Source organism: Pelodiscus sinensis, chromosome 1 (genome assembly GCF_052426305.1).
Source record: "Pelodiscus sinensis isolate ZL-2025 chromosome 1, ASM5242630v1, whole genome shotgun sequence".
In the NCBI taxonomy this organism is placed as follows: domain Eukaryota; kingdom Metazoa; phylum Chordata; order Testudines; family Trionychidae; genus Pelodiscus; species Pelodiscus sinensis.
The window spans coordinates 7,635,161-7,653,767 of NC_143052.1; the positions used below are offsets into that span (position 1 = coordinate 7,635,161).

Below are 18,607 nucleotides of genomic sequence, written 5' to 3' on the forward strand. Positions count from 1 at the left end.
AGCTTGCAGCTAATGGCATCTTCTCCGCTGAGTATTTGATTCAGCACAAAACGGTACCCAGTAGAGAGGAACAGTGAAGTATCAAGGTTTTCGTTCAACCCTTACTTCTATTTTACATTCACACGAAAGCGACAGGAACCAGAGCCAAGGCAGAAGTGTAACACAGAAACAGGATTTGAACACATGAAGCCTTTTTTGGTGGGGGCAAGGGAAGGGGGAAAGCAAGAGAGAGATGCCAGACACAGTGCTGCTTATCCTTTCACCTGCTTGATCTTGTTGCGTGAGTTGGTGATTCTCTCCGTGATGCTCTGGTATGTGCGGATAGCTGTGGTGAGCTCCGTGTAGTGCTGAACAATAAGCTCATCCAAGCCCCGGTCACACTTCTCATAAGCTTCTTCCAAACGGCCCTTCTCATTCTCTCTGTCTTCAACGTCATCACTGGTGGAGAGAGTCCTAACAAGAAGGTCAAAACAACAGCAATGTTTAGAAGTGGTTGATCAGCACAGCGATTCTCCAGTCTAAAATGCACCTCTGGTTGAAAAGCAGCCACTATGCTATTCTTCCAGTGCTGCTGACTGTTCTTCCTTGCTTTTCAGTATGTTTTTTCTCTCCTCTGTTACTATAATTTCTGGAGCTTTATTAATGTGTTTCAGGTAGATCAGCCAACACATAACCATAGTGAAATTTATTACAAATCATCATCACTCTTGTGCCACAAACACATCAAGTGCACCACAGAGTATGGCATAGACACACAGCTCTCACTCAAGAGAGCTTACAGGTGTCACACCAGTAAGCCTGGGTAAGAAACTCTGGGCAGCAAATGAGAGAAGAAGGCCAAAGGCATAACGCAGGAGTCTCTCGCAGTTTAGCCATATGCTCATAGGACTATTCTATTTTTAAAAATAGAAACAATTCTGACTCGTTGCCACTAATCAATCCTCAATCCATGACCTGGCCACCAGTCAGGTTGGTGAAATGGCGTGGAACTGGAGGGGGGAGGGGGGAGAGAAGTCTCCACTCTTCCTAGTCCCCCATTTCATGTTCTACGTTCTCCCACCCATGTTACATTAGAGAGATTTTCTTCTAACAAGGTATCCCAGCCATGCACCAGTGGGAATTGGTGCATAGATGTGACTTTACCAGGAGGCCCAGCAAGATAAATCAGGGCACGGCTTGAGCTAATCATTATCAATAGCCAGACTAACAGAACATTTGTTTGGACACATTTTAGCGTTCGGAATAGCATGTGTCGTGCCCTAGAGAGGAAGGACTACTGCAACAGACCCTAGAGGGAGGGTTCTGACCCAGAGAGAAAAACAGAAGAGTTTGAATTTTCAATCAGATGTGTGTGTGTCACTTTTTGTTACCCTGGAAGGGCTGGAATTTGTTGGTTTTGCAGGAGAGTTAAGCTACCCTATCAACGAGATAGCAACGGAGGGGCTGGGTATGCCTTCACAACCAGAAGGAGCTGCAGACACACTTTACACAGCTCTCAGAGAATTTATCAATCTAGCTTCCCATACTGTGCTATGTGAGGGCTGTAAACATGACGAAGAATTTTTAATTGCAGAGGAGAGGAACAAGGAAGTAGAAATGACATTACAAAAGCACTAGTGAGTCCAATCTGAGAAACGTGAAAAAGACCTCCCAGATCCCAGATGGTGCCCTCAAAAACTGAGGAACCCAAAATCACTAGTTCTTTTGAAAATGTAAGCCTGAGACTGTTCAGAACTGAAAATCTGGCAGATTACACAGAGAGTTTAGTACACCTTTTAAACTTATACATTTTAAGACACAACACGGAACGCCCAGAATGGTCCTCATGCACAACTCTGAAGGCAGACTGCGAATAACCAAGATATAGGAATGAAAGTGCTCCTCAATTCCTATCCAGGTATACTCAGCTATTTCAGGGCAGCATTTCAAGCATTTAGAAGGAGAAATCATCAATGAATGCTGCGGCTGCTCTTTACTACTGTACAATTTGTCTTCACTTCGTTGTTTAGACTCCATTGTTTTAAGAAGCCCAACTAACATCAGTCATGACAGAAGTAAGAAAATGAGACATTATTAGGGATGTCAGCAGGTAACCTTAGCAGGTGATGCTTATCACTAACCAATTAACGGGATCCCATTTCATTGGTTAAACCGTTAGCTGATTAAATGGGATTTTACATCCCTACCTGGTATTAGGGAACTGACTTGTCAGCAACAAGAGCAGTAGGATTGAGGGAATTAACAGGCTCTCTCTCCCCATCTTTGGAAGATGAAAACACCCATGAGAGAAGTGCTTTATTTAGGGTGTTACAAGAGAGTAACTTCAGTAACTGGGGAGGAGAGGGGAGGAAGATAGATGCTAAATATTAAGAACGTTTGCCTAATAAGATCTGCTAAACCATGGAAAAAGTCCCCTAAGGAAAGTGGTAGAAGCCATATCATGTGAGTTATTTAAAACAGAGGACAAACCCCTAAAAAATATATTTTGCATAAATGTTTCCTATCTAAGTTGGCTGCAATGTGAACATCCACCTGTAGCAAAGGAGATCATCAACATGGAAAGCTTGGTCACAGAAGACAGACTCACAGCACAAAATCAAACTTCGTATCTGGTGCCACCCATGAGATTAGGACCCAAAACTTTCATTTCTCCATTTCCCTTCCCTTCAGAGATAACCAACAGCAATTGCGCCCTTCTCCTCTTTTTAGAAAAAGATGTGATGTTCTGTAATTGTTGCTACACTACACCAAGAGTATCTTAAAACCAAGAAGCACACATGGCATATTCTAGGGAAACCTCCATTTTGTGTGACTCACAGTCCCCTTCTCTTTTGCAATGCTCTCTCTGCTATCAGCAGGATGTGTCTCAAAATACAGGCAGTCCCCGGGTTACATACAAGATAGGGACTGTAGGTTTGTTCTTAAGTTGAATCTGTATGTAAGTCGGAACTGGCGTCCAGATTCAGCCGCTGCTGAAACTGACCGCCAGTTCTGACTTACGTACAGATTCAACTTAAGAACCCCAAGTCAGCTGCTGCTGAAACTGATCAGCCGCTGATTCCAGGAAGCCCCGGGCAGAGCAACTGTGCCTCGGGCTTCCTGTAGTCAGCGCTGGTCAGTTTCAGCAACGGCTGACTTGGGGACGCCTGGGGCAGAGCAGCTGGGGTGCTGCTGGGTTGCTCCAGTAGCGCGTCTCCTTGGCGCTACTGGACCAACCCAGCAGCACCCCAGCTGCTCTGCCCCAGGCGTCCTGATTCAGCCGCTGCTGAAACTGACCAGCAGCGGCTGAATCAGGACGCCTGGGGCAGAGGGCTGGGGTGCTGCCGGGTTGGTCCAGTAGTGCCCAGAGCGGCGCTGCGGGACCAACCGGCAGCGCCCCAGCTGCTCTGCCCCAGGGTCCACAACAAAAGCCTGGTCTGCTGGGGGGGGGGGGGGGGGAGGAGAACACTAGCTGCGCCCCCCCCCCCAGCAGACCAGGGACACGGGGAGCAAAGCCGCAGCAGTGGGGTGCCTCGCCTCTGAGGCTTTGCTCTGGCGCGGGACCGCTTTGCTCGCAGTGCCCCTGGTCTGCTGGAGACGGTCTCCAGCAGACCAGGGGCACCGGGAGCAGCTTTTCTCGCCCCGGAGGTCAAGGTGGCTGAGCACTGCCTGTGAGCTCCGGGGCGAGAAAGCCCCGTTCGTAAGTGCGGTCGGATCCGCGTAAGTCGGGGACTGCCTGTAGTGCATAACAGCAGAGGATGCAAGGGACATGAATCCTCTCGTTGACTGAAAAAATGCTAATAGACCAGTTAAGATCCCATGAATGGAAGGACTGTAAAAGAGCATCTTCTTCCACTGCATAGATAACATGCACCCATCTTCAGCTACGCTCTCTCCCCTCCATTCTGCTTCCTTTTTTAAACAGGATGCTCTGTGGAGTTCAGTGGGAAAGGTTTGTCTAGCTACAGAGTGACTGACTGGGAGCGCCATATCCCGCTTTACGTTATCTTACTATTCTACGAGTGGCTCACCTCTCAAACATGTCCGAGCCAGGGCTTTTTGTCTGCTTACAGAATAACATGCTGGGGAAGAGAAAAGCCCTGGGAAATAAGGCTGTTGTTCAATTTGTCAACTTTCTATTCACACAATACCCTGAACACACTTCCACCCCTCTTCTCCACCCCTTTCCGAGGCCCCGTCCCTTCTGAGACCTTGCTGCTTCCCCGTCACTCCAACAACGTTCCCTCTAATCTTGTCCATCCATTTGCAGATTTTCCATTCATGCACGGAATAGTATTTTATGTGCACCAAGGACGTGTGAATGTCCACCACCAGTAGAAACAAAAAACACCGAGGCAGCGCAGAGTCATCTGCCGCCTCCTACTGGAGCTGGTGCTCACGAGGAGCTGGCTTAAAAGCTGGCTCCCCAGGGACACGGACTCTAACTCCCCCTCCCACCCATCTTGGCAGCAAGAGGAGGAGGGGTGTAGTTGTTAAAATTAACCGATAAGATCAGACTTACTGGTTAATCATTTAAATGGACTATACATCCCTTCTTTCAACACACTGTCCCAGATATGTAAATTTTGATAGGGCTGGAAGAGATCTCAAGAGGTCATCAAGCCCAGCCCAGCACACTGAGGGAGGACCAAGCCAACTTAGGCCATCTCTAATGGGTGTTTGTCCAACTTTTCAGCATTAGATTGCTTGTTAAGGAGCTGTAACAGTCAAACAACAAGCAACATTTTTAGGTGCTAGGTTATTGTTAGTTGATGCAGGCACACGAATTAGTGGCTAGAGAGGAGAGGGGTTACAGGAGTTATTTATGTCCATGGTTCATATCAAAGAACTGTCAGGAAGTACCCAGAGCAAGGCTTCTCAAACTAATGCGCCAGAATTGCCTTCTGACAATCCAATTACTACATGTCCCCGGGGGGGAATTCCCGAGCCCATGACTTAGCCCCACTGCTCAAGATGGAGAAGATGAGGACACAGCCCATGCCCCACTGCAGTGGGTGGAGGTGGAGCTTGGGCTTCAGCCTTGGGCCCCACAAGTCTAATGTTGGCCCTATGCCCATTAAAATGGGGTTACAACCCTCTTTGGGGTCCCGACCCACCACTTGAGAACTGAAGACCTAGAGTAAGATATTCATGCTCCTTTGTAATGGACGAGGACTAGCAGACCTATTAGTGCAGCTTTTCACCTCCACCTGCTTCAGTGCAAGCCATTTCGACTCGTCTGCCTGTTTGCCTCTCAAACTGCTGTATTAATTGACCCATCTCCCCCTTACCCCATTAACCATTTCCTCCTCCTCGCACTGAATGACCACCCTCTCACCAATCAGTCGTTAAGCAAACCACTGCTTCAGTGAAGACTTAACTCACCAAAGACAAAGGACCTGTAAAAAACAAAGAGAGACCAACAAAAGACCTGGAGTATGGGCCACGGCTGGCCCAGGTCAGCTGACCTCTACTTGCGGGGTTATAAAAATCAAAGTGTAGATGTTTGGGCTTTGATAAGAGCCCTGACTGTGACCCTCCCCCCTTGCAGAGACTCCAAATCTGGACAGCTGCACTGCTACTGTAAGCCCCACAACCATTGGTCAGCGGAGTTAGGTTCTCAAACTCAGCGCCATGGTCTTTTTAATCCCAAATTAGATATACTCTGAGCGAACTGCCATCTGGGGATATGAACTTCACTGTCTAATCCCTTTGGCACACAGAATTCTTCTGGTTCTGTACAGCACAAAGCACAGTGAAGGATACTTATTCTCAAGAATGCAAATGCTGAGGCTCTCACAGCAGGAAAGTAAGCCAAAGGCATCCTTGCTAGTTTCAATGGCACTGAAGCAACACAGTGAGGAGGTAGAAAGGTCAACATGGTATCTGCCAAAGAGAAGGGATCAAAACTGTTTGGGAAATAACTTGCATTTTCACGCTTCAAAAACAACATTACAAATCAGAGACAGGATTATTAAGAACTACTGAAATTACACAACTGATGCTTTCGGTCTCCAGCAAATCATCTGAAAATGGAGTTGCAGCAAAGAATGTAAGTCAGTTTACATACCAAATATATGCAGGCTGTTAACTCATTTGAGATCCTTAAAGGCCTACTATGTAGAAGAGCGAGGAGATGAATTTGCTTTTGCAGTTTTCATATTTTTGAAATAAAATCTGACACCCAGATCAGAAACCCGTAATGTGTGCCTGCACCTCTCTCTGTTAGCAAGCTCTCACAGAATTAAAATCGGACTGACTGGACAGTACTTTGTACAGAGTCTCTCATATATTAAAACATCCAAGATCAAATCCTGCTTTTCACCACTCAAGTCAGTGAATTACGGGGGAATTAAACACAATAAAAATCCCTTGAGATGTGAATCAGGCCCAGTGGAATTAGTCATTTCAGTAGGACAGGCACGGTTTGCTCTTGGAAATATGGGATCTTAAAAAAAAAAAAAAAATCCATGTGTGCCTTCCAGTGTTTGAAGTGAATCATCTGCATAAGGTCACCAAATTAAATTAATATGTGGTGGGTTTAAAACAAACAAAAAGGAAGTTTTTCTTGATGCAGCACACCGTCAACCTGTGGAACTCCTTGACAAAGGATGTTGCGAAGACCAGGACTTTAACTGGGTTCAAAAAAGAATTAGATAAATTCATGGAGGTTAGGTCCATCAGTATTTATGAGCCAGGATGGGAAGGAATTGTGTCCCTATCCTCTGTTTGTCAGAGGCTGGAAATAGATGAGAGGAGAGGGATCATGTGATGTTTACTTATTCCGTTCACTCCCTCTGGGGCACCTGGTATTGGCCACTGTTGGAAGACAGGACACTGGGCTAGATGGACATTTGGTCTGACCCAGTGTGGCCTTTCTTACGTTCTTAGAGGAGGGAAATAGAGCCTTTGCAGAGTCCAGCATTATTGTTGCTCTGAGAATTTTTGAAACCATGACCCAGTGGGTAAAACTGGGGGGAAAGAAATTTGTTTTTCCACATACATGAACCAAAGATTATGGTCATCACTGCCACTTCTGGAAGCCAGTCAGCATCTTCACCTAATATTGTCTAAGCACATTGGCTCAGGGACCGAGTCACTATTATAGGCTCTGTACAGAGCCTAACAAACTAAGATGGGGGTGTGGAGTGCCTCCCCAAAATAGCCTGGCACGATCAGGTCCCGAGAGTGTATTTATCTCTATCTGTACCTATCTACTTTAGCAAAGTCAAACTTTCCCTGGACACTCATGGTATGGTGAACAACAGTTCAAACCACTAGGTGAAGAATGCTAAGCACCTGCAAGAACTCCTTCAGCATACATCAAGTTCCTGATCCTGTGTATCATTTTTTTCCTGCCTTTAAATGCTGCTAGACACTTTTAGAAGCATCCCTCCAAATCAGTTACTTCTTACCCCACAATACCAAAATGGCATTTAGGACCCAATCCAATAGATCACTTGAGTCAATGAGATTTTCCAACTTATTTCAAGACCACCGCAAAAGGCATGAAAGGTATGGAAGACAACTGCACTTGAATCCAGTCTCTGCCACTGTCTCACTAAGGGGCTTTGGGCAAGTCTTGCAATTTCTCTTTATCTCATTCTTCTCAACTGTAAAATGGAGATCATTATACTTACAGCTGGTTGAAAGACTGTACTCAAAGGGTAGCTATCAATGGTTCATTGTATCTAGTGGGGCCACAAAGGGGGATCTTAGAACCAATATTAGTCAATATTTTCATTTATGACTTGGATAATGGAGTGCAGAGGACACACAAAATCTGCTGTTAACACCAAGCTGGGAGACGTTACAAACATTTTGGAAAAAAGAGAAAGAACAAGCAGTGAAAGCAGACTGCACTAATTATAGTCATATTATTCTCAAATGGGAAAGTTATAAGTTTTTACCATTTGCCTCTGTTACTAAATAATCATCACCTGCACGGGAAAACAGCACGTGACTATACTGAGAAACCGCAAAATGAATCCATTGTCTTATCCTACCCAACTCCTTCTGTAACATTTATATGCGCTGCATGTAGTATTAGATCAAAAATCAGGTTGTAAATTCTTCAGGGTTAGCACCATCGTCTCTTTGTGCTGCAACAGACCAAAACACACTACTGGCAGATTTTAAAATTAAGGACACCACACAACCCATAATTCCTTCAGAATTCAATAAACATCTATTTACAGCCAGGAGAGAAATGACACTGAATGCTTATCCCATTATTCAATGGCAAGAGAAAACAGACTCACTGAGTGATGGGATACAGAAATATAACAGATAATGACTACAGTACAAAAAAGATACTAAGAGCAGTATCGGCCAAAAAAAGTACTTGGAAATACACTGGCCCTAGCAAAGTGTTACTCTGAACTTCAACTGAGATCCTGCATGGAGGTAGGAGTTAACATCACAGCTACCAAAATGTTAGTGACAAAAAGGGACATTGCAGAGCACAATGGGTGTTACATAGAACCATCAAGTAAGATTTAAGGCTGCTAAAAATCATTCCACCTTGTGCTCACACAAACTGCTTCGAAAGTTTACAACAGCCGCATTGCTGGCTTTTAAAGAATGCTGCTAGGCCATAAAAGCACCTGCTGGTAATAGGTGCTTCTGAGCCTTAAAGCTCTGAGTTAAGAGGCTAGAGGGAAAGAGACAGACTGCATCCATACAACTTAATGACTTATGCACATATCATTTCTAAGACACCTGTCCTGCAGCATGTGAGACTTCCAAAAGTTTCTACATAAACAGGAAACATTAGTAACACTGTTCCCAGTCCTTCACTAGCACAACAATGTGCCAAAAACAGCATGAGAAAGTTTCTGTTCAATATTCCTTAAGGCTAAATCCTCTCTCTCTCTCAAGCTTGACACAAAAGGAGAATGAATTCTCTCTCTGCCCCAAAGCATGGAGCAGCAGGAATGTCACCTCGCAGCTTCCCCCAAGTCCTTATTGCTCAGGAATCAGAATCTGACGATTGCATTTAAGCGGTGGGTCCATCAACTCCATCTCGATGGGACACTGCACCAATTCCATTGGGCTGGAATGTGTGGAATGCCCCTGTAGCACACATAGGACTCCCTTAAAGAACTCCAAAAATCCTCCTCAATATGTAGTGGAGCTACATTGATCTTACTGCAATTTGGATTCCGCTCTCCGTTGCTGCCAGAGTAGATATAGGATATTTAATGGGGGAAAATAATATTACATTCTACAGCCTAAATGTTACATTAAGTGCACAGTTAGGAAGCTGGAAGTTACAGCTCCAACAAAGCCACAATTCAATCTCAAGATGCATAAGCATTAGATACGCTGTTCAATCTTATAACCTTGTATGATCTGCGCATGACCGTGGTTGAGCCAGGCTTGGTGAACGGAGTCCCAACTTCAAATTTCTGGATCAAGGATTCAGTTCTCAAGTAGAATATCACAGCAACCATCATTTTTACCCACATTTTCTATGTGTACTGACAGTGAGCATGTACGTTGTACATCAACTTCTATGTTTATTTTAAGGGGGTCTCCACAACACACTAGATCAGTGTTTCTTAAACTTTTTAAGACTAAGCAACACCAAACAATTTTTTTTAAATGGGGAACACCATGGATTTTTTTGTTGAGGGGTACTGAGCACTTGCAGCCTCCCACTGACTTGAATTGGAGTTCTGGGGGCTTGGCACTTATTAAACAAGTGAGGCCCTCAAAAAGCTTAGAGCACAAATGTGTGCAGAACATGCATTATCAGAAGTGGAGCAGAAGTTAGCCAACTGCACATGTGTGTTGTGTGATAACCTAGCCAGTTTAACATGCAAATCACTTGTCCTCGCTGAGAACCCCAGTCAGTGTTGCTTATTCAGAGGAAACGCTAATTGATAGCCAGTGGGAGGTTATACTAAGGATCACTGAACAGGCATTTGCTGCATGCATGAACTTTTTCAATGGCTCCTTCAAAAATGAAGATGTATTATCACCTCATGTCTTCTCAGCCATAAGGAAAGGAAGGACAACCCTATAGTCATGGCTTAAGACTAAGAATCAGGAAGCTCAGTGCTAATCATACTTCTGCCATCAATCCCTCACGCTACCTTGGTCAAATTACTGCACTTATCCATACCTCAGCTTACATGTTTGTTAAAGAAAAACAAAGATAACGCATCCCTAAATATTTGGGAGGCTTAACTGATTAAATATTTGTAAGTGGCTTTGAGTTTCCCAGATGGATTATGCTGTAAGTAAGTAAAACAATATTAGTAGTTTTGATTCTGAGTACAACTTTTTTGAGCAACTGTGAACTCCTGGAATTAAAGGGCAGGAACATTACTCAGCAATAATTAAAACTGAAGAAATTATGTAATTCGATATCTGAATTTTGTCTCCTCAAAAGTTCGCTAATATACACAGGAAAATAAAAGTCGAAGTAGTAAAACGGATGTTTTTCAGTACAGCAAGCAGTCTATGAAATGCTTCAGGACAGGTTATCCTCAGTTAGCTGAAAATAAAGGGAACAAAGCATTGGATCACCAGGAAGCCTGAAGAAAACCGAGTTCTCAACAGCACTCCACAGCGCTGTTCAGGCTTCTCTGCCATCCATTTCCATATTGCCTAGCATCTTGCTAAAAGTCTCCCAACGCCTAGAATCAAGTCCACATTCTACTTCAGTATCCAGAACGTTCTGGCCTAGCTTTCTCCAGGACATGACAATCTATCAGTCAGGAGACACAGCTACAATGCGACTGTCCCAATTAAAATACCATAGAAGTTGCAGTGTAGACGGACCTATGTACCTACACTTTAGCTTTGGACAAGCCAGAACTTAAATTATAGTTAGATCCCATGCAGTTCCATTACAATTCTAGCCTTAAACATGGAGTTCTCTTTGCAGTAAAGTTGCGATAATAATGCTTAGTGCCCAGCTTTGAAACGTACTCACAAAAAGCACTCTGTGCTAAATGTCAATATTATTTAGGATGGAGACCTTTTCCTTTCTATATTTTGTGAAGTGTCAGGTACACTTGCAGCACACTGAGACCAATCCAATGAACAGTGCAACACCGGAAGCATCAAAATAACCTATCAAGAAGGAAACTTGCACGACAGTTTTATATTGCCTCAGAACAAGGACCCAAAGTGCATATGGATAAATGAAATCAATGTGTTGTCTTCAACTAAATATCTGGAATGAAATGAAAAACGCAGTTGCTACCAGCAACAAAAATCTCTGAACTGGTGCATTGTGGATACTAGGGATGTTAAAATGCATTTATTGAAGTAAACATATAAATTTCAACCGTTTCACACAGGTCAGCAGTTGGTGTATATGCAGGAAGCCAGCACTCACATACTGGAAGCCTGAGTGTAACTGTGACAGTTAACCAATGAGACTAGAACCTGCCACCCTCCCCTATCCCCTAGGCCACGCCAGAACCTACCCCACAACCTTACTCTCAGGGTGTCCTTTATCTCCCCTCCCCCGGGGGAAGGGGAGACCTTTATCCCGCATCCTCCTGGAGGGAGGGGGCAGGACTCGAACCTGCCACTCTGCCCTCCCCAGGCGAACGCACTTTTACATCCCTAGTGGATATGCAGAACAGCCTGTCATCTCTGCGCAGGAAGTCTCTGCAAAGCTTCAAAGAGACTTCAGTATATAAAAGGCACAGCAGGGGGAGCGGGACTGACCCAGCCATATGTACATCTCAGGTAGCTGTCCCCCCCCACCCCGCAAAGCACAAGAGAGTCCAGCCTGGGGATTCTCTTGTGCCCACCCCCATCCCCACCCCCTCCCCCTCGAGTAGTTGCGAACTGTCTGGCTGGTAGACACACTCATGCAGCCTGAGCACATTTAGCAGCCAGGCAGTTCGAAACTACAAACTGATACATCTAGTAATAATACAACTTACCTAGTGAGAAAATACCAGGCGTGTTATAGGTCTGGTATTTTCTCCGTTTGTTTTGTATGTGTTTATATTTTGGGGCTGCAAAAAGAAGTACTGGAAAAAAAAAGGGTTCCAACTAAAGTAAAAAGTTTGGGAAATGCTGGTCTAACCAGCTGTCTGACTGTCTTGCACTCCATTTATCCAATCCATATTGTTTAACCTGATGGCAAGAATACTGTGGGTAACCATATCAAAAGCTTTATGAAAGTTGGCACTGGGGGTTTTGGGAGGACCAGAAACAACTTATTTGAATATTCATCATTTGATTAATGAATATGCAAATATGCAGATGAACATGACCGGTCCTCCAAAAGTTCATGAATGGATTTACTAGTCCCCGTGTCAAAAAGTTTGGGAACCCCTGGTCTAAAGTCATAGAATAGTCACAATTTAAACCATTATCACAATTAAACACTGAGGTGGCAATAACTTTGCCAGGGCTGTTCTCCACTCTGGCACTCCCAGTGCAGGCTCTCCTTACCAAAACAGGGGGAAAAACTCCCCCAAGTCACAGAAGCATCGGCTCTGAAAGAAAGAAAAAAAAAACAACAACAACAAACCAAAAGCTGCCACCACTAAGTGATTTAACCATGAAACAGGAAGGGACACCTGAATTCCTTTCCCAGAGGTACCCCAAGCTCTTTTGTCCTAAAAGAGCCTGGAGGGAGGGAGGGGGGGAAGGTGCAGTCTCTGGTAGCTGAATGCCTAGTCTAGGCAGGCAAATACACAGACACCCTGTTACTTTCCAGAACAGAAGAGCCAAATCATCACCTTAAAAAAAAAAGTTATCTTTATTAACAAACAGAAGATATACTTGATAAAGCATACTTGGTTGCTAGGTGTACAGAGCAACCAAGTAAAACAAATTAAAGCACAGAGAAAATCTCTGGGAACAACTCTTAGATAGTGAATGGGGGAGGGAAAGCATGGATACACACAGAGCAGTTCAAACCAAACCACAAAAATAAAGAACAATATCCTAACTGCAACTAAATACGTTTCCCTTTATTTACTCATGATCCTTTGCTGGTTCAGTCCACTCTAATTCTTTGGAGGCACGGTAGTCCTGCCTGGATTTAAATCATTCTGTGTCTCTCAAATCCTGGCTTGACTTCCCCACACAAAGAAAGCAGGCAAGGCATCTTATACAATTCAAATTTCAGCACTGTATCCCAATTGGTTCTTCCGGCCCCCTGCCAATACCCTTGTTACCTACCTGAGTTTAACACCTTTGTTACCGGGTGCTGGCCAGCACTCGTATCCATCACGCCCTCTAAAAGCTAATCTAGTAGTGGGGCCTCTCTGTGCTAGATACTGTATAACCCTGTAGAAAATGGTAGTTCCTACTCCCAAATAATTTACACTTTAAAATATGCAATTGGTGGATGAGACCTATCAGCCAGACAAGGGGAGGGAAGTGGTGGATAGTGGAGATAGAGTAATCAAAGAACAAGATGTACACTATTCTTAGTCACTTTGGGCAGTAATTGTTGGCATTACCAAAGGGGCAAGTTTTCAAGTGGATCCTGAAGGAAATAAAGAATTGGCTTTATAGATTTTTGACTCTTCTCAAAGGGATAGTCCGTTAGTCTATAGCTGCAAAAACAAAGACAAATTCAGTGGCATCTTAAAGGCTAAAGACTGATCAATTTATAAATCTGTTACAAGTGCCACAGGACGCCTCATCGTTTTTGCAGATTTTAACTGAGATTTATTCCCCTGCACAAAGGACACCCTGGGAGAAAGCAAAGAGGTGCTTCAGGGATAAGTGGACAACTGTCATAAAACCACAAATTAGCACTGATGTTCTTTAATAATACTACTAGCTGTAAGTAAATACCCTGGAAAGGATGACATAATATAAGAATCGGATCCCGGGAAGCGTCTAAAACCCACAAGGGTATGCACGTCCCAGGATCAGGCCTGGACAGAGAAAAGTGAAGATCGTGCAGTTAATTGCAGACCCTTCATCCACATTGAGTAATACCATATGCCACCATTAGTCTGACTGAAAGGGATTACTCGCAGAGTAAAGTCCGACTCATCGCGAGAACAGACCTCAGAATTTGGTCTCATGGGAGGGGTCTTTCAGCTCAACCCTTTAAAACAAGATGTTGCCTCTTTGCGTGGGCTTTAAAGAGCCAATGAAGAAAGCAGTTCACCTAGTACGTCTAGCTAACAATTCCCTTCCCACCTCTCCTATGCAGTGTTCTAAATGCCCGTAGGGTGTAGCTACTAACAGCAGCATTTCCACAGAGCACAATTTTGTCAGGCTCCCTGGAATCAACGGTGTTAGATTTTCTGCCAACTCTCTGCACTGTGGCATACATTTCTGAAGCTTCATGAAACTAAAGGACTTATTTGAATTTTATAATTGAAAATTTTTGCCTAAAAGATAAGTCCCAGGTGGACTGATCTACAGCTTGCAGCAGTACTTAACCTCAAAACACATAAGCTGATAATACATGTTCTGAAATTACTGCCGAATCCCTTTGAAACAATTACATAAAACCTTCTATTTTTAAAGAAACAATAGATAACCTAGGATACTCAAGGAACAAAAAAATTCCAAAAGATATTTAACAGAGCAGCAACAATCTAAATGTTTTCTCATTATTTCCACAGGTTAACTGGTTGCTCCCATTAAATTAGGGATTTGGTGACATGAATGTTTAAGATGAAGAGCAAAAGAAAATTATGAGTTAAAATGTTCAAGAGATAAAACATACAGCTTTGGGAGACAATGAGATGCAGGCGAGAAGGCAACTAAAAACTGCACTGCTCAAGTTGATAGGCATGGAGATATCACTATCCGGAAACTGGAAACTCACTATGGAACTACAAGAAGAGCTCCTCCCAGTGGAATCTGCCACGAGGCCTGACCCCATTATACTTGTGATTGTGCGACAGGCCTCTTAAGGTGTGTGTTTTGGAATGGATTGGGAAGGGAAAGAGCTTGAGGGTGTTAGGTTTTTTGTTTTTGTTTTTTTTAAAAGAGTTCTGGCTTTCAGCTTTGGACGGCTGGAGCTCATGCCCTCAACATCCCGGAAGCAGGGATAAAAAGAGGACAGAACCCTGCTGCCCAGAGCTGACAACTTTAGGTACCCCCCCCCCCCCCCCCCACACACACACACACACACACACAGAATTAAGCACCTGGAAGTGGCAGGGCTCTTGCTGTCAGCATAGAATAGCAGCAGCAATGTAGAAGTAATGGTAGCCATGGTGCAATAAATCTGCTATAAAAGGGATTCCAAATATCACTTTTCACATTGCCTCACATCTCCACTGCTGCTAATGCGACTTCGCCTTTACAGCCGGGCACCTGGCCAGCAGCCTCTGCTCTGCATTGTGCCTTCAGAGCTGGGTAGTAGCATGTGTACATGTGGGAGTAGGTGCCCATAAATGATAACAAGTATCAGAGGGGTGGCCATGTTAGTCTACATCTGCAAAAGCGGCAAGGAGTCCTGTGGCACCTTATAGACTAACTGAAATATAGGAGCATAAGCTTTCGTGGGCAAAGACCCACTTTGTCAGATGCACGTGATAACAGACACACAAGGGGGGGGGGGGGGAGACTGATCAATTAAGTTTGAGAACCACTGCACAATACTGTGAACTCCATCACCCCTAGCAAATGTGAACAGAGGGTGCTTAGAAACTTGAATAATGACAACTTACTCTCTGATTATAAAAGAAAAAACAGAGGAAGACTACCTGAAGTACTGACAACTGTAGAAAATAGACTACTGGAAAAAGATTCCCTCTGATCTCTTTGAATTCTGTTAATCTCTGTTACTTGTATACAGATTAAAACAGCCACTGATAGCGAACTGTTCATCACTGAAAGCAAATCAGTTCATCAGTTCTGTACAATCAGACTTTAGTCCAGAGCCTGATAGTCTCCAGACCCTTACATGAACATCTCCAGAGCTTTGGCAGCAGAGCTCAGCTGGCTGATGTAGCAAAAAGCAGAAGGTATCTTCATTAGGGATGTTAAATTTAGATTAATTAACTAATCGAATAGTCAATGGGATTCCCATCGACTACTGGATTAGTCTATAAGGGCGCCTCCGCCTTTGAATTGTGGCAAGAGCCCGGTAGGGAGCTCAAAACCAGAAGCCCCGCAGGGAGCGCCTCAGCCTTTGAAACAGGCTCTTGTACATTTCAAAAGCAGAAGCCCTGCAAGGAGCCCAGAAAAGAGCACTCCCTGACACAGCTCAGCCTTGAAATGTACGAGAGCCCCGGTGGGGATTTTGCATATTTCAAAAGCAGAACTGCAGAAGAAACAGCCCCAGTGGAGACTGCTTCGGTCCCCATTCGCACCATTTCCTGCTGTGCTTCTACCCCAGCTGTCCCCTGCAGAGACGGTGCTGGGTGGGGGGGACTGGCTTTTAAGCCAGCTCCCGTTCCCCTCCCCCTTTGCTGTCTCTTTCTGATAGAGGCAGCAAGGGGGATGGAAGTGACTAGTCGCATCATTAGTTGAATATCCAATGAGCTTATGCTTATCCATTTACATCCCTAATCTGCATACCACCTTCTAAAGCAGACAGACTTGATGCCAGTTAATGGAGCTTAAATAGCAACATTAGCAGCAAGAATTCAACATCTTGTGATGTTTCAAGCAGTGCGCACATTTAGCCAAAAGCAAAACCCTACCAAAACCCTGCGCATACAGTTATTCCCTCTTCTCCCCACCCCCAGGGAGTAGAGTGAGAATGAACTCTTTCAGATTTAGTCGCAGGCTTAATGCATGGCTGAAAGGCAGTCAGATACTGTGGTGAGGAAACCAGTCTAAGAACCTATATATAGGGCAGAACAATCTCATCTCTTCAGAGGGAGCTGGTTACCAATGTTAAACACCTCTTCCAACGAATCAGGGATCCAAAACAAAGCACAAATAGCCATCATCTGGATTCAGACACAAGAAAAAGTTAAGCTCATTTAACAGCAGTATGTTCCATCAGTGACAGAATCTTTTCACCAGCATTTTTAACAGTCATTAAAGCTGTACAATGCTGTCAGACATCTGAAAAGATGAAAACAGAAGATGCATTTGTAAGCTTATTATACCTCCTACTGCATCAATTCCAACAGATCATACAGCTAACTAGCATTGGTCAAATTTCATATTTGGAGGGGAGCTCTCCAAGGTCTAGGTGCTGAAGAAAGCAGTATTGGTGATTCAGTAGCTAGCCAGCTTAATTATGTGCCGGGACTGAACCAAGCTTCAACACTTTGAAGGGGACGCAGTGCTGTTGGGGATACTCTCTTCTAAAGAAGAAAAACCATTGTCCTCCTGAACTGTTATTTAAAAAAAATCCACTGAGATTTTTGCATGATTGTTCTGTAAGACTAAGGCTTTTAATTTCAGTGTTATAGTCAGATATCCAAATCAGGATACTGCACATTGACAAACTATTACAAATAACGTTCTTTGGATGATCAGCTGGACAAGGTACCATTTTAAACTCACCATCCTAAGCTTCTGTACAGTGTGACTGCTTAATTATGAGTAAGTGCTGCATTTCAGTTCAGATTCATATAGGGTCAATCTTCTGTGTATACGGTCTATAAAAATGCTTTAGCATTCCTTTAGGAGGGAGGGCAATATAGAAATTATTATTTCCAATTCAGTTCAAAGATTATATAGAGAGCAATGTTTTTCCCCTATAAACTTTTAGGCTGCTGGTCTTAGCACTGGGAGAACAGGGCTTTTAAAATAGGTTTTAGAACACTGCTTGTGCTAGAAATAGATCTACAAAATGCTGCAGCATATACAGATAAGCATTATTGAACTGTATTTCTGAGACAGATGTATCCTAATTGTGATACAAGAAACAAGGACAACAGCTATTGTGATGAGGTCACTGGGGTGCAACCTGGACTGCGGGATTTCTGAGCCCTCTGTGCTGCCAACTTGGGCTGCCTCTCACACTGGTTTATGTAGACTACAAAATAGATTTATTAACTACAGACAGATAGATTTTAATTGATTCCAAATAGCAGGCATGGAGATCAGAGGTGGTTAATTAACATACAAAAATAAATGTGCAGTCTAAGTTCCTCAAACCAAGCAGGATTTGAATCAACCATTGTATCACCCTGACAGATGGTACCATCAGGTTACAGTTCCTCAATACCTTCCAGCCTGGTTCCACCCTTTCCCAATTCAAAGTCTTGGTCTTCCAGACCTTCTTCCAAGTGTTGATGGAGACAAAAGCTCAAGTGATGAAGTCCCTGTCCCTCTTACATTTTCTTTCAGTTAGCTGGAAAGATCTTTGCCGTGATGTGGGGCTTAGGCAGCCCCCATTGGTCAGCTGTCTCCATGACGTCTCTAGCATGGCCACTGGGAGAATGGATTCCCTTTAATGGGTCATCAGCATATTTCTGGTTGGTCCTTCCTTGCAACTGAGAAGTTGGCTTGAGACTCCCAACCTCACAATACAGAGAGCAATGCTTCGTGCCTTTACATACGATAGCAACTGTAATCCAATGGGATATTAACGTTCAACAGATCAAGACTTAAAATGAGGCACACAAGGCACACTTTGTACAAAATATATCATAATTATATGACAATGGTGAATATGAGACTTCCGGCATGCTATTTTGAGAGTGCAACAGTTACGTATTGACTTCCTTCCTATAAATCATGAATTGGGATATCAGCTCTAGGC

The 18,607-nt window shown here is 43.9% G+C and overlaps 1 protein-coding gene across 1 annotated transcript in view; it reads right to left on the reverse strand.

The window, feature by feature from the left end:
- The window catches only part of EXOC4 (exocyst complex component 4), a 637,711-nt gene that overhangs the window by 608,559 nt on the left and 10,545 nt on the right, over positions 1 to 18,607 (reverse strand). The window contains exon 2 of the mRNA XM_075925646.2: positions 264 to 453. Within this exon, the coding sequence (XP_075781761.2) occupies positions 264 to 453 (190 nt within the window). The remainder of the gene's footprint in view (positions 1 to 263; positions 454 to 18,607) is intronic.